Below are 23861 nucleotides of genomic sequence, written 5' to 3'. Positions count from 1 at the left end.
ATCTGAATGGGGCATTTTTGGAGAACACACACTCTCATGCAATCCCACACCTTTGGATGTGGATGGTGAAGTAATGGGGAGCATCACCTCTATTATGCCCATGGTACTGAGGAAGAGGATGCAGGTTTGTCAGCTGTTGTGCCATGGTGTCAGGAGACAATAATCCATCTATCTATCTATCTATCTATCTATCTATCTATCTATCTATCTATCTATCTATCTATCATTTTTCTATCATCTCAGGCACAAAAGCCTGCCCACCATGGGAGGCCGTGGGAGGCTGAAAAGCCGGACAGGAGGTCAGGAAATTGTTGGCTAATGTCAGGGACCGAGTGGGGCCAGGGTGGCCATTCCCACCGGGAGCGATGATGTCAGGCGGCAGCCGGGGCCAGGAGGCAGGAAGCCCAACGCAGCCAGTGAGTCTGTCCTCCTTGGACTTCCCCATGTGTTTTCATGAACAATGCACCTCGTGTCAGGGACACTGGGAAGCAGGTCCTCCTTCACCTGGGACACTGCAAGGCTCATCCTCCTGCACTGGGAACACTGTGGTGCCGTTCCAGGTGCTGCTCTTTGCTCATATGGGCTCTGGGATGATGCTGGCGTTGCACTTTTTGCATGAGGATTTGGTGTGTCTGCTGCATCGCTGTGAGGTCTGGAAGTGGCAGCTCTGCTGCTGTACTGTGCTGCTTCCCCGGGTGGTACATCTGGCCTTGTGTGAGCAGAAGGCAGGCTGGTGAGCTCCAGAGGAATTGCTTGGAGAAAGGATGGCCATGCCAGCTGCTGGTCCTTTCCCACTTCCAGCTTGGTGGGACAGGGTATATACCTGCTTTGAGCATCCATGCCTGCTTCAGTGTCCAGAGATTCCATCTGGAAGTGGAAACAGCAATTACTCAAATGTGACAGGAAAGGCTCTGGGGGACTGACACATGGGGAAGCTGTGAGATGTGGGAAAGCCTCTCCAGGCCGCAGGTCCCCACTGAGGTGAGGAGTGCCCATGGCCCTGCCTCAATCCTCCCAGGCCAGGCAGCTGGGGCTTAGTTTTGCATCTTGGCCCCTTTGTGAACTGAGTGGACATTCAGAGCGGGCAGGGGCTGCCAGCAGGGTGGCTGGGACAGGGCAAGACACCTGGTCACAAACAGCAAGAGGGAGAGGGACTTCCTGAGGACAGCGAGCTCATGGGTGGCCCCAAGGACTCGAGCTCGGCCTCTTCCCCCACCCCACCCCACCCATCCCAGCCTTGTTTTCTCAGAGGTGCCTCCGCGCTGGGGCCGGGGCAGGCTGCGTTTGCCAGCGGCTGGCAGCGATGGCTGTGCTGGTGCCGACAGGCCGGCTGGCATGCTTTCCCCCAGGGAGGCTTTAGCGGGAGGCTGTGCATTTCTGGGAATTGTGTTGGTTATTGTTCGAGCTGCAAGTGTGCGGCCCGCTGATGAGATCAGGGCTCGGTGCTCGGCGCTGGGGCAGCGCTGCAGAGGGAGGCACTGATGGGGCGATAAGCGGGACAAGGTTCTTATCTGCGCTCCTATCACTGCGGGGAGCAGAGGGCACGGCACAGCCGCGGTGACCTGGCTCTGCTCGATGAGGGCAGTGAGGAGGGAACGCGCTGCCTTCGCCCTCCGGCAAAGCGGGGCTGAACTGCTGAGGTTATTTCAGAGAAAAGGCTCCAGCCCTCCTCGCTGAGCCTCTCCTTCCTCCCTCTCTGCCAGTCAATCCCCGTCTCCAGCTCCTCTGAGGTCTCGACCCCAGTCCTGTCAGCTCTGCCACATGCTTGCTCCTTTGCTGACAGCACACAGGTCCCGTTGATCTGAGCTCTGTGGGAGACAGTACCAGAGCTCTGCTTGCAAAAGCACCGAGAGGAAGGGGCTGGGGGGTTCGAGCCCTTTGCAATCCTTTGCTGTGGCTGTACTGAGAGGTGCCATGTTACCCCATGAGAAGTCAATCATTTTCCTCTTCTTCCTCAGGAGGATGCCTCCTTCCACACACTGTGGCTTTTGACACAGAGCAAGTCATGAGATCCCGAGGAGGTCAGACCTGCTGCCACGGAGGGCACTGCCGTCCAGAGATCTTCCCGCTGTCCAGGTCTGGGGATTGCACGGGTGAGCAGGGACAGCATAGGAAATGCTACAAGGGAAAACCCTGTGTGGGAGCCCAGGAGCCCCTGCCTTCCCACAGCAGACTTATCAAGGCACCAGTTCAGAGTGGTGCTTTCCATGGGCCAAAAGGGAAGTGCATACACACCAGACTTCTCGGGGTCAAGGATGCTGGGCAAGCAGTGAGAGGAGAGGCTGCAGGGGGCAAGGGAGGGAACCGGGGCGTGGGGAAGGAGACACAAATAGCAAAATGAATGGCTTGAACTTCCTATGTTTTATGGAGGCAAATAAAAGGAGACAGAGGGGGAGAGAAAGGAGACCTGAGTGTCTGCACAGGCTCTCACGCTCACACAGGACAGCCCAGACCCCGGAAATTGCTGGGGGCTGATGTGGGATCACAGCCTGCACCCACTTGCTTGTCATGGCTCTGGCCTGGCTGCTTGTCTGGCCCAGTGTCCCCTGGGGGCAGCTCATGAAGTGTGACAGGCTGCTGCTTAGCATTTATTCCTCTCCCTGTCATTATTATTTTGAACAGCAGCCAGTATAATTAAAATCATTAGGAGGAAGAGGTTTAGGGAAAATCCAAAGTGTCTCAGAAGAGCATCTGCAAAGCTGGAGGTCCAAACTCCACCCTGGCACTCACGATGAGCAGGGCCCATGGGAGCCATCATCTCCTCTGCATCCTCCCTTCCATGCTCCCCATTTCTCAGGATGGCAGAGGCTGGGCTAACACACAGGGTGGTCCTGGCCACGTTTCCCTTGCAGCTGCTGCCCACTGTAGCCAAATCCTGCAGCTTTTCCCAGTGTAGGACTTGTCCCAGGAGGTCCAGATGGCAGTGTCCCCAGGCACGGGTGCTTACCTGCAGCTCCAGGACAGATGCAGTGGGGGGATGTAGGGAGTGGAGGACATGGAGCCTCTGTGGGCTGCTCTTCCAGAACAGCATGGATGGATCCTGAAATATCCCCTGGGAACCATGATGCTTTCTGTTGTGTTAGGAGGGCCTGTGCCACAAGAGGAGGTGTGGAGAGGTCCCTTGGCACCTCAAGGGAGAAAACAGGATAGTCTGTAAGACAGAAATGGAAGTCGCCATTCATACCACATTCTCCAGGTTTCCTAAGTGTTTGAATGGAGGGTTTGACTGCTCTGGGGTCAAATGTCCCCAGGACTAGGAGATTAAAGACATCAGACATATGCAGCAAGGAGTGGAAGGCAGATCCCTGCCTCCATTCCAGGGCTGCCACAAGTGAGTGCATGGTTAGAGGATGAGAGTCACGAGCCCTCCAGCCAAGGCAGGCTCATGAGGGTGAAAAGGAGAGGAAACACATCAAAACCCCTCCCCAAAATAAGTGCTGCTCTGGCAAAGCCTAAGGCAGCTGCTCCCATCTCCTGCCTCAGCATCTGCCAGCTACTGATTGTCTGCTGTTCTCTGGATGGGGTCACTCATTACCAGCTCAGAGCCCAGTGTGCCACCCAGGACACTCAGTCCTCCAAGCAGTGACCCAAGGCTGAGGTCCTGGAGACCTGAGCATCCCTGAAGTTAGGGGGTGTCTCAGGTCAGAACTTCCCTGCGGGTTTTGTGGTGGTTGGATGGACAAGGCAGGCCCAGGAGCACCTCTCATCATGCTTTTTCCAAAAGTGGACCAGACCAAGCCTCTGGTGGTTGGGAGCAGAGAAAGGGTGGGGTTTGATGGCTGATCTCCAAATGACTTGAATTTACTGGGGATTGTGGAAGCAAGGAATGCTCATCCAACTTTATCCAGCCCATTTGCTGTGTTCAAATCTGCTGAGAGTTGCTTGGGAAATACAGTAGCCCAATGAAAAAAACAGGTGAGATTTTGTGGGGTTTTATTTTGCAGGAAACTTCTCCTGGCTCTCCCAGATCTGCCTGCCAAGGGCAGCTGCCAGCCAGGCACCACATACAGAGACTTTCAGGGAGTCTCTTGGTGTGCAGGGGTCAGCAAAAGCCCCCTCCCAGCCTCTCCCTGACAGACTCGCCCCTGCTCTGTTTTTAGCACATTCAAGTAGCTTGCTTTCACAAGAGGTAAAAGAAAGTTCATGGATCCGTTGACAGATCACCCCAAGCGGGAATTTCTCTGGGAATTCCTGCAATAGCAGGTTGGCTCCCGCGGAGGTGGAGTTTCCTCTGGATCTACCTCCACCCAGGCTTGGGGAGCGCTCCGGCCACCGGCTCCACGCTTGGGGGGCTGGGCTGAGCGACGCCACCGCTGCTTTCCAGCCAAGGTCAGCCAGAAACCCTCCCCGCTCTGCAAGTGCCTGGGCTGTGGTGTCCTGTTAACCCTTGGGAGGAGCAGAGATGCAGGCCAGCAGGGTTGGGCTGCAGAGCTGGCCCGTGCCCACGGGCACACAGGGGCAGGGGATATATATGCCTGGCAGGATATATAATCCTGGTGAGGATTTTGTGCCGTTCTGTCCCTCGGGGATCCGCTGCCAAGCAGGCAGAGATGGACCCTGGGTGAGGCTGGTTGCCACTGCAGGAGGCCAGCGCTGGCAGGGTGATGGCTCCTGCTCGAGGCAGAGAGAGACTGGATGATGGCATTCAGCATCAGTGACTGTGTGCTCTGGAATCTGAGACACGTCCCAGGCCATACTTGTGGTCAGGAACCATCTCTGCGCTGCAGCGACACAAACCACACTCACAGTGGCAGCAGTGCTGCTCGAGCGTGTCTCTGACGCCAAGGACCGGCATGACCCGACCCCACACACGGGACAGGCAGCTGCTCATTTCCAACCTTCTACAGAAGGTCTGCCTTGCTGGGACTTGTTTCCTCCTCCTTAACAGAGGTGGGCCTCTCCAAAATGGCACCCCCTGACTCCACAGCCAGACCCTGCCAAGGGCTGGAAGATTTCCAGGTGCTGCACAGGCTCCAGACTGTGGGGTGGTGGGAACTCATGTTCACAAACATGGGGCGAAGCCAAGAAGTTTCAAGGTATCATGCCAGGGAGAGGGTCCAGGGCTCACATTTGGTCTGGGGCCACCTTTGCTGATTTAGGGATGAACTGACATCCAGGGAGCAGCTCTTGATCAAGGGGATCCCAGAGCTCTGTGGTATTGCTATAAATCTCCATGGTATTGCTATAAAGAATAGTAAGCTGGCAGCTTACTAGTGGGCAGATTTGGGGGTCAGCCACCCATCAAAGCTTTAGCACTGATCTGATCAATCCTTCTCTCTCTGGAGGTATCCAAAACACGTCTGGACAAGTTTCAGTGTCACTTGCTTTAGGTGACCCTGACTTCAAAGGGTGGTTGGATGATGTCCAAGCTGTTGAACCCTACCAATTCTGTGATTATGCCCTCAGTGACTTAGCTGCCCCAGGACAGAGTGCAGATGGAGATGAGTGCTGGGAATTCTGGTTCCCAAGACCTGACTGTGCATCCCGAGGCCACACGTAGCATATCCCTGTTTTTCCGCATGAACTGCAGCTCCATCGGGGCAGGACACGGCCGCTCTTCACCAGCACAGTCAGGACCCTCTCGGAAACATCGGCGCTTGGCGAGGGCTGTGCAGGCGGCTGTGAATGGAAGTTCTCCCTCTGCCAGCAGCCAGCTGGAGGGAGCGACAGCGCTCAGCAGCAGCTCCCGGGGGATGCGCTGCCCTCGCACAGTGTGCGAGTGCCATCTACAGGGGGTCCAGCCTGGCCCCCCAAAACACCCGTCCTCTCACCACGGGTAACTCTGTCCAGCCCCCGAGGCCGTATGAGAGGCACAGCCTCGGTTTATCCAGGGAGCGCGGTCAGCGCTGCTCCGCACAGCCCTGGACAGCAGTCACACTCACAGAATGCTGCAAGGGGCCTGCAAAGCTCATCTTGTTCCAACCCCCTGCCACAGGCAGGGACACTTTCCACTACCCCAGGGTGTTCCAAGCCTCGTCCAACCTGGCCATGAACACTTCCAGGGATCCAGGGGCAGCCACAGCTTCTCTCGGCACCCTGCGCCAGTGCTGTCACCACCCTCACAGGGAAGAATTTCTGTCCAATACCCCATCTAACCCTGCCTTCAGTCAGCATGAAGCCGTTTCCCCTTGCTCTGTCACTCCAGGTCCTTGTCCAGAGCCTCCCTCCATCTCTCTCCGCGCCCCTTTAGGCACGGGAAGGGGCTTTAAAGGTCGCCCTGTAGCCTTCTCTTCTCCTGGCTGAACCCCGCAGCTCTCAGCCTGTCTTTACTGCAGAGGTGCTCATTATCTCCGTGACTTCCTCCGGACCCGCTGCAGCATTTCGGGGCACGGCTGTTCCTGCCCCCGCGGTCGGGGACCGGGGGTCCCTCAGCCCCGGCTCCTCTCCGAGCCCCCTGCGCGGGCCGAACCGCAGCCCCCGCAGCGCTCCCGGCGGCCGGGCGGCACCGCGCGGCACGGGCGCGGGCCACGCTGGGAGATGAAGTCCCGACCGCGGGCTGCGCTCCGGTAGGCGGCGGGTGGAGCTGGCGTTCCGAGGACTACAACTCCCGTCGTGTCCCGCGTGCGCCCGCCCTGACTGCGGCACCGGGGGCTGAGGTGGGCACCGGGCACCGACCGCAGCTCCCCCCGCCCGGACCCCCGTCCGGCCCCGGCACCGATCCCGGGGAGCGGCGCGATGGGCGGGGAGGACGAGATCGTGCGCATTGCCAGGCGCCTGGACAAGATGGTGGCCAAGAAGAACGCGGTGAGTGGCGACGGCAGGGCCCCCGGAGCCCGGTTGGGGTGGGGGCCGCCCCCTGCCCCGGCCTCTTGTCTGGCGGACGAGCCCCCCCCTCTTTCCGCAGGATCCCCTCCTCGCTGCAGCGCTGGTGGACCCCCACCTCTCCCTCGGTGCTCGTTGTGAGGGGCCTCCCCCTCCCCAGACCGCATTTTGGGGGCCTCTCTTTCAGCGCCGCCCCGGTCATAACATCGTGCTGGATGGAGCAGAGGCTCCCCCCATTAAAATGGGGTTCCCACCCACAGGCCCCTTCCTTCTCTCCCTTCCCCATCCTTGGCAGAGGTGTGGTACCCACCCACCGCCAGTCAGTGGGAGGGCAGCCCTAGGTGCCCCCGTGGGTGCTGTGGGAGCCACCAGTCCCCATACTGAGTCCCCCCACCCCAGGCCTCAGGCGTCCCCAGCCCACATCTCAGCACTCCAGGGCTCACCCTGTGCTGCCTGCCTAGAGAGCATCCTCAGCTCCTCTCCTCTGTCCCGTTGGGAGCCTTTTGGATGGGGAGTCCCCACCAGCACCGCCCTAGGGCTTCAGTTTGTCCTCGGGGAAAACCCCGGTGCTGATGGATTTGCTTCCTGCATTCTCCATCCCACACCGGCACTAATGCTCATTCCCGTGGCCTCTGGAGTGTGGAGGGCTGGCCAAGCTGCTGTCTGCGCTCGGGGAGTCTCGCAGGGTGTGCTGTGACCCGTGTGACAGCCTGGGGGGACAGGAGCCGGTATTTTCCAGCTTAATGGCATATATCAGTGCTTGTAGGAACACAGTGCTAAGGCAGAAAGCTGACCAGGGTTTGTGACGGAGGTAGGCTGTACATCTGTGTTTGGGGTGGGGGAGAGGGATTTGGGGCTGGGAAGGGTGTGGGGAGTGGGAGATGATGGGCGAGGAGGGGAGGGATTAGAGGAGTGTGATAGTCGTGTGGTGGGATGCTGGGTGCTATTATCACATGAACTTTTGGATGTTGGACTGGCCCTGCCAACCGTAGGCAGGGCAAGCACTGTCACTTGTGTCGCTGTTGGAACAACCCAGGGAAGTGTGTTTGGGCTAAAGCCCAGCCCGTGATGTCTGTTCTTGCTGGTGGCAGGTTTTCAGCATCAGTGTTGAAATAGGAAAGGAGCAACTTCGCAGAATTTGCTTCCAGCTTCATTGGGAAAGAGGCAGCTTCTTACAGGAGGGGGTGCAACATTTCCTCTTGGCTGGCGTTTTGAGATAGTGCTGAACTGCAGCATGTTGTGTGTTGGCTAATCTTAGAACTCTTCCTGCAGGACAGTTTCCTGGAGTACCTGTTTGTTGTTCTAGTTTTTTTCGTGGATCCTCATTTGCTGCCATTGTGCCGAGTGGCTCCATTTGGAGTCAGGAGCCGCCGGGTCACTTTGGGTGTCCAGGGCTGGAGGAACGGGAAGGTGTGAAACTGCCTGAGGGGGAAGTCAGTCGTTCTGGGTACGGTAAATGTGTGTGGTTTATGCTGGTGTGAGTTGCTTGTGTGCACGCTGAAAGCTTTGACTCTGCTTCGATTTTGGCATCTGTTCTGTAGGGTGGATTGCAGCTGGATTGCTTCCTGGGATGTGTTGGAAGCAGCCCTTCTGCATAGGGAGGACGGGATGTGAGGACAGGGCTGGCAGTGCAGGCGGCTTCGCTTCCCTACAATGGTGGCTGTGCAGGCCTTGTGCTGCAACTGGGCTTGGAGTGGTCGGTGTTGTAAATGAGCTGCTAAATGTGAACACTGGAAGCCTTGTTTGAGGGAAGGGGGTTGGGAGGAAAGAGCCAGCTGAACGGAGACAGGCCTACGCCAGGCTGGGATGTGCTAGAGGGAGACAAATGATTTCCAATTCTCTGAGGGACTGCCAGTTTTAGATATCTACAGATTCCTAGTCAGATTTTTCCTGGTCCTGGGTTGTGGGATGTAGAGATGATGTAAGGAGACTTCACAGAACAAACTTCAAGTGACCAACTCTTCAGCATCACAGCTTGCTGGCTTTGCTCCTGATCTCAGCTTTTGTCCTGAGCAGAGTGGGGTATTAATAAGAAAACTAGGAAACAGCTACATAGAGTCACTGACAGTTGTAATTCGGAGTGTGTTTTTCAGGTGGTAAAAATGTTCAGCGTGCCAGGTAAGGATAATAAACTAATGCTGCACTTGCACCATACACAAGCAAGGACCTCTAGCACTCCAGTGATCTTCTGTTTTGACCATTCCAATAATTCAGGTTGCAGGATCTACTGTCTGTCTGGAACAGCAACCTCAGCAGTGAGCTTACTGATGTTTCAGGGAATGCTTGTTGGTGTTTTGCCCTTTGAATTTAACTTTCTGTGTCTATTCACAAGATGTTGAATTTCTTTAATAAAAGCTGAGGTACTCTTTCTCTTTTCCTCTCCAGGAAGGTGCAATGGATTTACTGAAAGAACTGAAAAGTATGCCTATGACTTTGGATTTACTGCAGGTGAGTTGCACAGTTATGGGAAAAAAAGCTGAAGTTTGCATCTGGATGAGTTAAAAATGTTGTCTAAATAAACTTAATAGATTTCCTCACACTTCTCCCCTCATGCAAAGAATCAAAATAAACATTAAATCCAATAAAATAGTGCAGAAGTTGGGTTTTGGACTGTCAGTTAAAGAACTCTGGGTCACCATGTGTGTAACTGCTCAGATCTTCTTTGTAGGCTGCAAAAAGAGGAAAGACTGGGTTAAAGTAGCAAACACAGAGGGCAGTCTTGGAAGAAGTTCTTTGTAATGTTGATATTTAGGACATTGGGGAGGAGTGAGCAGAATTACAATTTGGATGCTGTGATGCATACTGGAGTTTTTCACTCTAAGCTTGAATGTCACAAGTGTGTAGGGAAGGGATTTGTGGGAGATTGGATGTGTCTTCTGTTCAGTTGTGCAAGCTGGAGAGTGCCACCTCGCTCTTCCAAAGTTGTAAGGGTCATAGAATCATTCTGCAAGCCTTTGGATACTCCTATCTTGGTCATGGCTTTGACTTTGTTGTGGTTATTTGAGATTTCAGTTAGTAACTAATAATGAAACTGTTCTGGAGTGATTCACTGGGGTGTTCCTTGCAGTCCACCCGCATTGGGATGTCGGTGAACGCACTGAGGAAGCAGAGCACAGATGAAGAGGTGATATCACTTGCCAAATCCCTCATCAAATCTTGGAAGAAACTTCTAGGTAAGGAAATCAGCATGTTCCTGTCAGATTCAGCTTGTGAACAAGTTGCCTTCAGTGGGAGGCTGAGTTTTTTGGGAGAGCTTCTCTCTTGATCTGAATAAACATTCTAGCAAATCAGCCTTTTCAATTCCACCCTCTCTGTCTTTCGAGTTTTGTGTCCTATCATGCATCCCCCTAGATTTAGCTCCTGTTTAGCCAGCTCATCATTGGAAAAGCATTGAAAGCTTCAGGACTTGTAACTAATACCTCATCACATAATAATTAGCACCGTTATTTGTAGAAACAGTATCTGTGCTCTGAACCCTCTGCTCCCACTTGTGCTCTGTGTGGCATTACCACCATGTGTGCTGTCAGCCTTGTGCAACAGCTTAGGAAGGGAAGTGCTGGAATGGATTTTGGGTGGTGAGCTGAAGAAGGATCTTAGCTCACCATCTCATAGATAAACTCACATGGACCATTTCCAGCTGGGGAGACTTCCCCAGTTATGGGCTCCCATTTCTTGCTAGGCTGGATGAGTGTTAAAAGGGTTCTTTTCCTGTCCTGTCTGGATTGTTACCTCCTCATTAGATTTGTGTGTATATTAGATTAGACCTCCTCATTAGATTAGGTGTGTATTTGCTAGTCTCGGACAATTTACTTCTGGGTCAAACTTGTTCTACAGTGTCACGAAAGACCTCTCCAGGGTTGTGCTGTTGGCTTTCAGCAGCACTTGGGAATCAGAAGAGGCTGTACTCCCACAAGGACCAGCCTGTACTGGCCCTTCAGCTGGAAATTCTGCTTTAGTTGTGCTTGAGAGAACTTGATCTAATCCTTGCTCAGCAGCCTCTGAAAGAAACTTTTGTGAAGAGGCATGTCTTGTGAGGAAGCTTATCTCCCAGGCAGGGAAACTGATTGCTCTCTAGTTTGGTGAGGAAAGCTTTTGTTTCAATTAGTTTCTACTCGGAGGCAAGGAAAAGGTCTGTTGGAAAGCAGGAAGGCCATAAAGGCATTTTCTCCTGATTCTTTTTGGGAGAATAGTAACTTGCTTTAGGCCAACAGTGGGTAGTGTGAAAACATTGAGGAGTATAGGCAGGGCTGTAGCACAAAGAGCAGTTCTGAACTGATTTCTCTTTTGAATATAGATGCTTCTGAGGAAAAAAATGAGGAGAAAAAGAAAAGCCTGTCTTTGCCAACATCTTCCTCCAGGGAGACTGGTAACTCAAAAGACCAAAGGTAATACTTCCCTTTTACCAAAGATGACAGTGTTGGAGAATTTAAATTTTATTAAGGCACTTTAATTTTTATTTTTAAGTGTCTGAGTCAGGAATTTTGTGTAGAATTTGCCAAATTTCTGGTTAGAGACACGGAAAGTGTTTCTTCTTCAAGGTCGATCTGTGTAGTGTTATTAACTGTAATGCAGAAATACACATCTTAAAATACAGTGGCTTTAGTGAGTTTTTAAATTTTATTAGTATTTTATTTAATGTTTTTTACTCTTCATTATGTGTTGTTTTTTCTAATAGTAGAACATTCCCCTATTCTTTTTTATATTGCATTTTTATGCATTTTTGTTTATTTCTAACTTTGAATTCCTTAGAATGAAGATTATTTTTGGCATTTGCAGTGTCAAGTGATGGACGGGATTGATTGATACATTACTAAAGTAAAACTTGCATTTCTTTGTCCTTGTCAAATCCCAGCAGAAGTCCCCTTTTCCCTATGGCTGGTGTCCCCCAGCTGGCAGGTCAGCTGCATGCTTGCTCCTTGCCATGCCTTGAATGCTGCATCCTGTTTCCACTGCCTGTGACTGCAGTTGTTGAGTGCAGGCAGTGATCAAAGAGGAGGGGAAAAATGGGATTTAAAGCTTTGTTCTAGAAATTTCTCCCAGCCTCAGATCCCAGGAGGGTGTGTACTTCCTAGATTTGGCTCTTAAGTGATTTAGCCAATTTCCCAAGTTTGACAGAAGATTTAGAATATTCAGGCTGTAGTCCTGCTAGCTTGCAGGATTTTCCATGTTTGCAGCCTTTGTTGGTCGCTTTCTTGTCACTACTTTGTTTTTGCTTAGCTCTCTCAAGGCTTGACATTTCAGGGTGAGCCTTTGCAGCTCGATACAGAGCTGCTGATGGAGAGAAGGCTGATGCTGAGCTCCATGACTTTAAATTATTGGTATCTTGGGTTATCTTGCTTCCATAAAATGGGAAAAAGGATTTGCTAAGTATTGTAATAAAGGGACCTGGGAGACTTCACAGCCAGGATGGAGTTCAGTGATGCCATGCAGAATGGAAGCCAGGGCTGTCCAGATCTGTGTGGGATTTCACTTGGAGCAGGATCTTGGCTGTAGGCACAGAGGCAAAACACCTTGCTGCCTTCTTGCTTTGTCTCTTATCATGGGGTATGTAGAGTGGAGCTGTCTGGCTTGTGCTGCTGATGTTCCCTTGTGCCCTAATGTGCTGCAGATACTGCAGTTTGATGGGGTTTTTTAATCCTTGATGCTTTTTACATGTATTCAGCCTCCATCTTCTGACAAGAAAAGCATCTCCTTGGCTATGAAGAATGAACAGAAGCCAATGGATTGGTGTATGCTAGACCAGGAGCAGGGGCCAGCTCCTGGTGTCAGTCTGTTGAACCAGGCTCTCTTCCAGAGACAGAAATGTTTTTTTCTCCAGTCCTGCAAAATAAACTACTAATCTGCCTTAGAAAATAATAATTCATTGGCAGAGGAGAGTCTCTGTTCTTTGAAGCAGAGACTGCAGTGGAGTCAGACTGGTTGCTCAGTGTGTGATAGCTGGTTCAGATGAGGCTGCTGTCAAGACACCAAAGAGATCAGTTTGTATTCAGATATTTCAGCCTCTTAGTCTGTGAGATTTTGGCTATGCTTTCCATTTTGGTCAGGGAAAAATATTTGACTAACTTTTAGCCTGAAGCTCATCTTGCTTTCTGGAGCACAGATGTAGAAATCCCTGTGTAGTGAGTGGAGCTATCACTGCAAGACCTGAAGGCTCTGAGCCAGCCAGCATGTAGCTGGCACCTGTGAATTTAGATGCTGCATTACTCTAATCCAAAGCATATTCTGTTGTGCTGTAGAGTTTCAGATCCATAGTGTAGTGCATTTTAATGGGCTGTGTCTAATGTTTCTGTCTCTGGCAGCATGAGGTTTTTCTTTTCCAGGATTCTCTAAACTGCCTTTATTAGGAGGTTTTGGATCTGTGGCCTGAATTTAGCTCTTCTGTGGGATTTTCTTCCAGTGCAGTCCTGAGTTCTGCTTGCAGTCCCTGGCTGCTGCTTTGCCACCATTTTGTTCCAGCATAGCTTTGTTTTATGTATAAACTTTTGCTGCCTGGGTAGATTTACAAGCTCTTTCTCCTGCTTAACAGGAACAGTGTAAACCACAAGGATTTCCTGAAATAAGTCTTCTAGGTGTATTTGAGCTCTATTTCCCAACTATTCTATTTATAAACTAACCTCTAAACCTTAATAAATAATTTTCTGTCTTTGGAATGGCTGAGAAGTCTGTTTCATGTAATTCTTGAGGGATCAGCTCTCATCTCGGTGCATGGATAATGTGTGTATGTGCAGGCAAATGTGTCTTGCCTCATCAGCTAACAGAAGTGGGACTACCATGCATCTTGTTGAACTTTTTTCCACCCCCAAGGAATAAACATCTAAATATTCAAGTCAATAGCATTTGCAGATAGAACCTTTCTGAAAGTCAGGTATTACTTCTGCAATTACAGGTTTGAAGTTCTGTGTTTGAGGGCTCATTGTAGTGATGGTCAGTGTTCTGAGTTCACATCGAGGTACAGGGTTTTGCCCTGGGGAAACTTTGATTGTTGCTTGCAAAATGATACAAAATTTAAATCTGTAAGAACTCTCAGGGAAACTTCTCCTGCAGCCCCTCCTCAGCACAGCACAACCTCTGCCCAAGCTGTCCCTGACAGGCTTTTTTCAAGCTCTTTGACAACCCTAGAAAATCTTAGGGCAAGACGTTTCCATAGCTGCCCCTGGCAGTATTTCCAATTCATAAGTCACCTTTACAGTTTAAAACTTATTCTCTATTGAAACCTTTCATACTAAACCCATTTCAACACCATTCTGTGGATTTTTTCCTACCATCTCCCTTTGTAAGGAATTTCAGGACTTGTCTCCTTTAAGTTTCCCTTGCCACAAACCACCCATATTCCTTCGGTCCTTCCTTTTACTGTAAGTATGTTTTGCCTTTGTCCTTTGGGAAGTCTAATTTTTCCAAACTATTTTATGTAACATGAGAAGCTGTGATTTTTTTGATGGGTTATTCCTGAATTATGGGCTATTCCTTAGTGTATGCTCTGGTATATACACCTCCATGAGTGCTGCCTGTGATTTGTGTGTAGCTTCTTAAGCACAAAAGTACCTGATGGCAGTTTCTACATTCCAGATGGGAGAAAATCATCATCTAATGGATTATTTACAGGCTAAGTTGTTCCTTCTTTTTGTAACATGTGCAGTGTAAATCCTATTGAATGTTTTGAGCTGTTTGGACACAAGTCTGTTCTTTAATAAGCTCCTACAGTGCCGACCAGTAAAACCAGCTGGTAAAAAGGGGTTTTATTCAGCTACTGGTCAAAGAGAAACACAGTGAGCTTACACTACAATCTCCCTCACAGAGTGCATCATCTCCTTCATATGAGCAAGGAATCAAAGCTCTGCTTTGGTTTGACCTGAACAATTTGCTGAAGGTTCACTAGTGGATGCTTCTGAAAAGGGCTTGGCGAGGTTCTGAACTGCGGAAATCCAGTAGCCCCAGTGGTGATCTGTGGGATTTGAGCCAGACTGGATATGACCTTAGTCACAGGAGCTCCCAGGATAAGTCCCTAAAGTCGTCTGGCTCAGTTTGTGTGGCAGCAGATTCGGAAGGTTTCCAGCTTAGTGCTGTTTTTTTGTGGGCTGACTAATCCCTTCCAGGACAGTGTAGTGGAAGTGCTTGTTCGTAACAAATTTATTTTTGATGGCAAAGAACTGGCAGTAGTGACACAGCTTAACAAAATTTGTCAAGCCACTTGGATCTTCAAGAGGATATTGCCAGCATGGCATGGGTGAAATATTGAGGTTTCTTTTTTCCCTTTCTGTCTCTTTGTGCAATAATGGTACCAGGCATTGGCCATAAATACAGGGAATTTTACAGCCAAATCACCAAAGCCAGAGCAATCTGTGCTGAAAAAAAAAAATTGCTGTTCTGCTGCCTAGATTTAGGGGGGTGAACAAAGCTCTAGAAAATCATCTGTGAATCATACTAACCCAGATCTTTTACCAGCAGTATTTGCAGGGCTGACTAACACCATGTGCAGATGTTAGGCTTTCTGGGTGCACAACCAGCTGAGCTGCTCATTGAGGTTCCATCTCTGCATGCAGACCCCGCAGGAGTGACTCAGCCTGCCCACATCATGTGCTGATTGTGCAGGCAGGTCTCCATCCAGCTCCCCTGGCAGGTGACCCGACTGAGTCAGACACAGCAGGCAGGTGTTTGCATTCCCTTGCCTGTGCCCATGAGTGCTCACAGGTAGAAATGCAGTTATTTTTGAGAGTGAAGCAGTATTTCTGTCCTGTGCTAGCCTGGCACCTGTATGAGCTTGTGTGGCTGTGTAGGGGTGCTCTTCTGTGAGATGAGTAATCAGTGTCTTGCTCAGATTACAGGAAAAAGGAAGAACCTTTTATGTTCTTTGTTGGTGGTGTTTTTTAAATATCAAAGCTGAAGGAACCATTTTCTTTCTTTTTCTTTATTTTCCTTAGCACAGCTCCTTTTTCTGGAGCTTTCTGCTTGCTTTCTGCTGAGAGCAGTTATGGGCCTGGTGTCCTGCAAAGTTAAAGAGGAAAGAAGTGCCATGAATCTGCACTGCACTGCCAAACTGAAAGAGTGCTGATGGTCTCAGATGTCCTGAGTGTATTTAGGTTACTGGTGGTGTCCAAGAGTAATGTTTTCACTTGATGCCCAGTGGTGCAGCAGCTGATACGTGTTGAACAATGCAAGATGGTTGGCAGGGTTGTTCATGGATTAAGCCTCTGCTGGCAGCCAGCAGTGTCCACAGGAGAGCTCGTGTCTGGGCTGAGGGCATTGGCTGCCGTGTTGTGCTCTGTGCTGATTTGGGACAGTGACTTTGCACTGTGTTCTGACTGGTTCTGTATTATGATTAACAGGATGCTTGGCCACATACCTGCTGCTCCCTTCTCTGCTCTCAGTGGCCCAAACTGAGACATTCTGACAGGTGAAGTTTTTCTTTTAGCTCAAACAAAAGGCAGGAGCCTCCAAAGACTCCGACTACCCCTAAAATCACCACCTTCCCTCCGGCCCCCATCACCTGCGATGCTGTGCGCAACAAATGCAGGGAGATGCTGACAGCAGCTCTTCAGGCTGATGGTAAGTGCTGATGGAAGCCCTGCATTGCCTCAAGTGCTTCACAGCTTCTGGACCATTCTGACAGAGACTGTCAGTCCCAGCTCAGCTTACACACACTGTTCTGGAGCAGCCTTGTCAAAGGGTTACTGCCAGCAACTCAGTCTAGCCACTGGTTACCCCTTTGATGAACTGGCTGCTGTTGAAGTGTTTTCAGACACTTACACAGGGACCTGGCTTGAGCTGGAGGCATGACAATGTGTCAAGAAATGCCTGTTAGGAGCATGGGGTTTGTCACACAGGGTTAGCTGGGGTCTTCTGCTCTGCAGCACGGGGTGGTCTGTGCAGAAGTTTAATCTTTCAGGTGTGCAGGGATTTGCTTCACTTTCTAGATCTTTTCTGATTGCTATAAAGTGAAGCTGTCTTCCTTGTCATGCTTGGGGCACAAAGTGAAGCTGCAACTCAATACATGTACTTTGTAGGAATGGTGCTTATGCCAGTCAGCATCTGCTGTCAGACTCTGCTGTCTTTGCAGACAGAAACTCCTTAAATATTGTGGTCCTCTGGATCTGGGATGGAACATTTTGCATTCAGACTGTGCCATCTCAAGCGAGAGGCAACTGCAGGTGCTCAGCATGTCTGGAAGTTTGAGCATCTGGTTGTGTCCACATTGCATATCCCTTTAAAAAATTGGGGTCTATGCACTGCAAAGTCTTATTTATTTGGAGCCAAAGAATGTAGATGACAGATGGAGAAGTTCATGAGGTCTTTATTTCTAGCCTTCCTGTGCATGTGTTTATATGCTGCATTAAATGCTTTGCACAGTTCTTAGGAAAACCCTTTCCATATGAAATCTTGGAAAGAGTTCCCTTGAGCCTTTCCCCAAGCTCAGCTGTTCCTTACCTTCCCTGCTTTATGGTGTTGGTTATCATACTGGCTGTCCAAATCCACGGCAGTTATGCACTCTGTATGATGCTGTTTAACTGGTGTGGGGGAGAAGAGGGGAGGAGCAGACAGTCCTAAGGCTTGATCCCGATGCTGCACACCTCCAGGCCCTCCCAGATGGTTGGTCTGAGTAGAGTTACTTCTCATTGAGGTGATTATCTGAGAAAATTCAATTCCTGCCTATATATGTTTGATTTCAATTATATGAAAAATATATTGGAAAACTAATTTCTTATGCCAAGGCTGTTGTTAGCTTTGTCTCATGCAGTCTGTGTCCTAGAGAGGCATAGGACACAGACTGACTAGATTAGTCTGTTTTCATCACTGCCCTTTTCCAAAGGGTCAGAGAGTAGAAAGAGCAAGGACCAAGATGCCATTTGATGGGAAGAGCATGTGAATTGAGCCAGCAAACTGTCCAGATTTGTAGCTCAGAAATACTGAGCCTGGGGAGCCCTGGCTTGGTTGGAAGCTACTGAACTCCTGTTTGTGCTGTCTTACAGACGACTACATCGCCATCGGTGCCGACTGCGAGCACATAGCAGCCCAGATTGAAGAGTATATCCTTGCTGTACAGTGCTTCCTCGAGGGCCTGCATGCCTCCAGCAGTGAAATCCTTGTGCTCAAAGGAAAAATGAGACTGTGCATGGATGTTCTGCTGCAGCTTGTCAGCATTCTGGGTCTGGATCCAGCTCTGCTTGGCTGAGTCCTGGGTCACTGTGGAGTTGAGAGCTCAGAGACTGTAATCCCTAGTTTATCCTTCCCATCAGAGTGCTGTTTCCTGCTTTTGATTCTGCTTCCAAATACATGCAACTTCCCTGTGCTCCCTGTTGAGGAGAGTGTGCTGATCTAGACAAAAGCAATGGAAAGGATAGAGCAATGAGGATCAAATTTCATGTTGATGTGAGATAAGCCTTATGTGAGGTTTTTGCTTGGTTTGGGAACTGGGGGGTTGGAGGTGCAGCAGGGCTCTCTCAGCAGAGGGGTTTATGGCTGCCTTGCTGAGAGAAAAGGGAGGTTGTAGAACCTGAGCATAGCTGAATATTTCCAGCACAGTGAAAAAGGCCCAAGCTGGAAGCCCCTGGACTTTGGGATTGTATAAACCTGCTCTCGAATCCAGCACTGACCTCCCAGAGCAGGTGCTGCTGTTGGGTCCCAGCACCCCCATCCTGGCAGTGGGTGACAGTCTCTGTTCTTCATGGTTGGCTGGGAAGTGCTTGATGGCTCTGGGTTGGTTGCAGGCTCCTTGACTGCCCTTACGCATCTACCAGGATGTCAAGAACACCGACATGAAATACAAAAACCGTGTGAGGAGCCGCATCTCCAACCTGAAGGACTCCAAAAATCCAGAGCTGAAAAAGAACGTGCTGTGTGGGGCCATCACCCCCGAGCAAATCGCGGTGATGACCTCGGAGGTGAGGGAGCCTGAGGACCAGGGTTTGCTTCTCACAGGGTTTGCTTCTCACAGGGGATGTGCCCTGAGGCTTAGCTGGGCTGTTGCCAGCAGTTTTCTCAGTAGCTGCTGCCAGAGTGCGTGGAATGAGCTTGCAATGGGGTTTGCAGTGTGGAGAGTGGTTTGTTGGGCCTTCACATCATCCTGGGGCCCTGGGTATGAACCAGAAACCAGAACTGGAACAGGCTTTCTGTTGTAATGCCCATCTGTCAGGCTGCCTTGTCCTGTTGGCTGTTTCCACTGTAGTGGGTGTGGTGGTAAAACTGAGCAGATGTGATTTTACTGCTTTTTTTTTTTTAAAGGAAATGGCCAGTAATGAACTGAAAGAAATCAGGAAAGCCATGACAAAAGAAGCAATCCGGGAGCATCAGATGGCCAAGACAGGAGGGACACAGACTGACCTCTTCACCTGCGGGAAATGCAAGAAGAAGAACTGCACCTACACCCAGGTTGGTTTTTCTGTCCTGTCTTGGCCTCTGCACAGGATGTGATCTGTCACGGTCATGAACTTGCACTGCTCCATGACAGGCCCTGCAGCACAGCACAAATTTTGCTACTGGTGGACAGAAAACACTTGAGACTGTCTAAAATGCACTTCTGCACATGTTTCTGTGAGCTTGTGTAACTTTTTGGCTGACTTGTACAAAAGCAGGAGTTGTGTAGCACTGAGGAGGCTTTCAAAAGTTCAGTAGTGGTCTACACTGAAAGCAGGTGCTGGGAATGCTGGCATTCAGACAAGAAAGGAGTGGGTAGTGCAGAGGAGAGGCTGCAGAAAGTGAGTCAGACATTTTGATGGTATTAAAAATACAAATTAAGAATATAGATAACCTGCAGCTGGATAAGTCCCAACTTACTTAAAATCAAATAGCATGAAATGTGTGAAACAAAAGGAAGAAATGAAGCTGTGATGTGAGCAGACAGAGGATTTTTCTTCCCCATGGCCAGCTGCTGGAAGCCGTGTGCATTACCAGTGCTTTTTAGCTCCCATATTTGTGCCAGGCATCTGGAGATAAATGTGCCTTTGCTGTGAGTCAGTGGCTTAGAATGTGCAGATACCCAAAAATGCACCAGCAGCCACCAGATTGCTGCTGAGTGACTGCGCACAAGCTGCGTGTGCAAGTGCCTGGGGAGACTCCTGCATCTGCTTGGACTTGACTCACAAACACATGGAAAGAGAAGGAGATCCAGGAATCTGACCAGGGAGTTTCCTTTGGCTCAGCAGCAGCCTTGCATCCCAAAGGCTGGCTGAGGCAAGAGGCCTTGCTCTGCCAGTGCTCCCAGTAAGCATTCCTGGGCCGTCCCAGCACATGGCACTGTCTCCACCTGTAGTGGACTGGAGTTTGACTGCCTGGAATCTGAGCAGGAGACAGCAGTGTCTAAACAGAGGTATTTGGAGGTTTTCTGTATTTTGGTTTGTTTTCTAGTGAAATCACTAGTGGGTGGTGAGATGTCTCAAGTAGATGAACTGGCATTTATGAGCATGATGGAAGCAGACAGTAAAGGGGGAGAATTACAGAATTTAGCTATCCAGCATTCTTGCAAAAATGATTAATTTGCATCATGAAAATACCATTACTCTTGCACATTGGGTAATTACACATGGAGATCACCATAATTGCCCCTCGGCACAGTTCTGCCTGACTGGTGTGGGGAGCACCAGTGTTTTCAGTCTAGATTTGCCTTGTGGTATTTAAATGCCATGAAAATCTGGTTTTTAGTAAAGTATGTGTTTCTGGCAAGAGCCAGTCAGAGGCAGCAATCACATCTGGGTTAAATATCAGAGTTCCTTAATGGCTCAAACACAAACCAGACTGGAACTGTGCAGAACCTGGTAACCCAGAGTGTGTTCCTGTGAGGCCAGGATGTAGGACTGCTCTGTAAATGGAAATGGCTTGAGTGCTTTTTTATGCTCTTGTGCTTGGGACTGAGGGGTTTGTCATGGCCACATCCCTTCCTGGGGCACAGTGTGGGGAGGGATTGGCTGTGGGCATGTCTACTTCCAGAGTCACCTGCAAGAAATGGGCAGCATATTGGGTGAGGAGGGAAATGTGCTGTCCCAAAACTTGTCACTGAGGTAATGTCAGGCTGAAGGGGGTCATGATGTGTGTATGTGTGTACTGCATGTACAACCACCAGACTTACTGTGCTGGAAAGCTTCTTTTGCTGTCCCAAGCCTCTCATTGATTTTGTGAGCCCAGCATGAGTCCCTGGAGGCTGGAGGGACAGGGCCATGTGTGATGTGATGCTCAGCTCTCTCCTCCCTTCTGTCCCCACCAGGTGCAGACGCGCAGCTCTGATGAGCCCATGACCACGTTCGTCGTGTGCAATGAGTGTGGGAATCGCTGGAAGGTAGCGCACCAGGGCTATTACTGGCACTGAGGGGTGTTGGGGTGGCTGCACCCACCATGCTGCAGGCACTTGGCTGCTGCTCAGAGGCGCTTGCCAAACCCTCACTGGCTCTAGAGAGTGATCTTCCCCCCTCCCTGCCCAGCACAGAAGCAAATACTCCTGGGTTCATCCACAAGAACCCTAACGCGCTGCAGACCAGTGGGGGTTAAGTCTCACTTCCATATTCCCACATTCCCTGCTCTCTCATATCCCTTTTTCCATAACCTGCTTTACAGTGCTTTCCATGCTGCCTCTGCCCTCCAAGGGATAGTGGTGATGATGTTCAGGATTTCAAAACTGCTCTTCCATGCTGTGCACACAGCTCAGGGATGAGCAGAAATGATGCCACTATAAAGTGCCGAAGAGCCACAGTGAGAGATTCACATGGGAGCTCCCTTTGGCCCCTGTTTCTGAGAACCCCCAAGCCCTTACCAGCTTCTGAAACAAGCCCACACCTGGATCCTTACCTTCTTCTGCAGCTCCCCTTGGCAGTGAGGTTTCTAATTGGGGTTTCAACTCCCTTCTCTTGCAGTTCTGCTGACATGTGCCATGGCCTGAGAGCGGCAGCCACACGCAGACCTGAGCGCAGCCTCCACACGCCGGCTCCCACGGCAGTTGTGTTTTGTGTCCCAGTGAGTTTGCATTGTCACACGCTGAGAGCAGCAGCGGGGAGGCCTGAGCCTCGCAGAGAGCCACAGCCCTGGGCTGACAGGTTGGCAGGAGAGCTCACTAAACACACCCAGTCATTTCTTTCTCATCTAAGCGAGTACGGTCACTTTCTCTTCAAAACTAATATTAAACATTTTTGTCAGTTTCTGACTTTTATTTCAACTGTGTGTGATGCATTTTGTTTTTCCAGCATGGGAAGTTGACAGGTGGTCCATGTCCAGGTGGATGAGGACTGAATAATGCCTGGAGCAGCAGAAAGTGAGATGTGACTTGCAGGCACACCCTTGGTGTGTGAAGGCTGGTTTCTGTCACCTCATGGAATCTCAGCCACTGGGCCAAGGCCTCAGGCAGCTGGGTGGGCAGTACTGTTGACAGGACACAGCTTTTGGGGCAGAGATCAGATGTTGCCTTCCATTTTGGCAGAATTCACTGGATTTTGCACTGATTCCTTGGCATCTTGAGCCTTTAAGTGCCAATAGCACTGGCTGCAGCAAAGATAAAGAATGTACTGCCCAGGTTGTAACAGACTGAAAGCAGGGTGACACCAGCCACAGAAAATCCTACCCCAAACTGTTCAAAAGGAGTCCCAGGCACTTTCCTGTTTGTGCTCTGCTTGTAGCTTGACAGCTGAAAAACAGCCTGGAGTTTCAGAGGGGCTTGCTGGAGAGGCTCAGGAGGAGGGAAAATGCTGCAAATACAGGAAATTTTCCAGAGGCTTGGATCTGGACAAGGTAAGGGCTAGAGGGATGGGTGGGAGCTGTTAGCACTTAGCTGTAGAAGTGGAAGTTTGAAGTGAGCTCAAGGGGTCAGATAAGGAAAGGATCCTGTAGCAAAGCCAGCCCCAGGTGCCACATCTGCAGATGTGACCCTGTGAAGGAGATCTGCAGAACCATGTTCCTTCTGGGAGCTAACTAAAACCTGGTGGGGAAATTCCATCTGAGCTCACAACAGCTTTCAACCAGACTTAAAATCTCTTTTCTCTCCTTTTCATAGCCTTTAACCGGGGTCATGCAGCATTTGGGGGACCCCAGCACGGTCTGTGGGTCTGAGGCTGCCCAGGGGCAGTGCTGTGCCCTCCAGCTCTTGTGCTGACAGGCAGGGCAGGAGCATTTGCAGTCACATCTCTCATGGCATCGCTTCCCTCTTCCAGAGAGAAAAACAAGTATTTCCACTGGCTTCCCAGCATGCCAGACAGCAGACATTGAGCAGAGACCTCGGAGATGTTTGGAGAGGAGTAAGCAGCCACATGAAAGCAGCGGAAAACGTGCTCCCAGCCCCTTTGAGGGCTGTGCTGCTCCGGAGGCAGGGATCCCACCAGCATCCTTCGCTCAGGGCTTTCACTTTACAGGGTGCAGCCAAGTCTCCCAAGAAGGAAAATATTCAAAGACGCTGACAACTCCTTTAAGCCTCACGAGTCTTGTGGTGAATGGGATTATTCAAGCCAGGCTTGGGAGGGAGCAGTGTCCTCGCAGTGATGCTGAAAAAAAAAGCTTCAGGATCTGAAACCCACGCTGACCACAGCACTGGCTCGTGCACTGGGAAAGGGAGCCAGCTCTTTACCAGTGCCTCTTGCCTTTCTTCTTGTGTTCCTGTGAGGAGTGGAGCTGAGCTTGTGTACAGCTTTCTGGCAACCCTGAATTAGGTACCAAGAGTCCCAAGCAGGAGTTTGGGAAAAGTACCATGTCATTTTACAGTGCCATTTTCTGGGATAACACTAAGGAGAGCCAGGGAGGGGAAGCACACTGGATAAGAGGTGTTTCAGAAGTAAAGATTTGCTTGTAATGTGTTTAAAAGGGATTGGGAGCAAGAGAAAAACTAGAGTGTCTTGTGGCAGTGGGGTCTTCCCTCTGCTGAGACCTCTGTGGTGTGTGGAAGGGCTCTGACCCCCTGCCATGTCTTGAACAGCTTCAGGGATCTTCAACCTGCAACCCTCAGGCTGGGGCCACAACTGAGAGTATTTCCCTTACTCATAGAGTAAGCCCAGAACTAAAACTTCCCCTGTGCAGGGTGGGGATGCTGTAAGGGGGAAAACCTGCCAATAATAACAGTACTGACATTCCTAATAAACCATTGCTGGTCTCTCTCAAAAATACATTTTCTTGAACTGTATTTCCAGCTTGGCAAAGAA

General features: G+C 50.3%; 1 protein-coding gene across 3 annotated transcripts; it reads left to right on the top strand.

The window, feature by feature from the left end:
• Positions 1 to 6544: 6544 nt before the first annotated feature.
• TCEA2 (transcription elongation factor A2) lies at positions 6545 to 21895 on the top strand. Of its 3 annotated transcripts, XM_058850765.1 has the most exons (11): positions 6604 to 6744; positions 8035 to 8209; positions 9148 to 9210; positions 9830 to 9935; positions 11057 to 11147; positions 16172 to 16305; positions 17727 to 17783; positions 18484 to 18638; positions 18979 to 19125; positions 20954 to 21025; positions 21597 to 21895. In XM_058850765.1, the coding sequence occupies exons 3-11, from the start codon at positions 9157 to 9159 to the stop codon at positions 21603 to 21605; spliced, it is 825 nt and encodes a 274-aa protein (XP_058706748.1). In that variant the 5' UTR covers positions 6604 to 6744; positions 8035 to 8209; positions 9148 to 9156; the 3' UTR covers positions 21606 to 21895. The 3 variants fall into 3 exon arrangements, with proteins under 3 accessions (XP_058706746.1, XP_058706747.1, XP_058706748.1); XM_058850764.1 differs by lacking the exon at positions 8035 to 8209 and having other exon boundaries at positions 6548 to 6744; XM_058850763.1 differs by lacking the exons at positions 8035 to 8209; positions 21597 to 21895 and having other exon boundaries at positions 6545 to 6744; positions 20954 to 21070.
• The last annotated feature ends 1966 nt before the right edge of the window (positions 21896 to 23861 follow it).

This window comes from Poecile atricapillus, chromosome 15, assembly GCF_030490865.1.
Source record: "Poecile atricapillus isolate bPoeAtr1 chromosome 15, bPoeAtr1.hap1, whole genome shotgun sequence".
In the NCBI taxonomy this organism is placed as follows: Eukaryota; Metazoa; Chordata; class Aves; order Passeriformes; family Paridae; genus Poecile; species Poecile atricapillus.
This window is presented reverse-complemented; position numbering and strand designations above follow the sequence as displayed.

Excerpts from the sequence above, each read along its gene's own strand:
- TCEA2 (XM_058850763.1), top strand. The coding sequence starts at position 6,676 with ATGGGCGGGGAGGACGAGATCGTGCGCATTGCCAGGCGCCTGGACAAG. Across the intron at positions 6,745-9,147 it reads TGGTGGCCAAGAAGAACGCG|GAAGGTGCAATGGATTTACT; the intron begins GTGAGTGGCGAC and ends TTTCCTCTCCAG. Across the intron at positions 9,211-9,829 it reads TGACTTTGGATTTACTGCAG|TCCACCCGCATTGGGATGTC; the intron begins GTGAGTTGCACA and ends TGTTCCTTGCAG.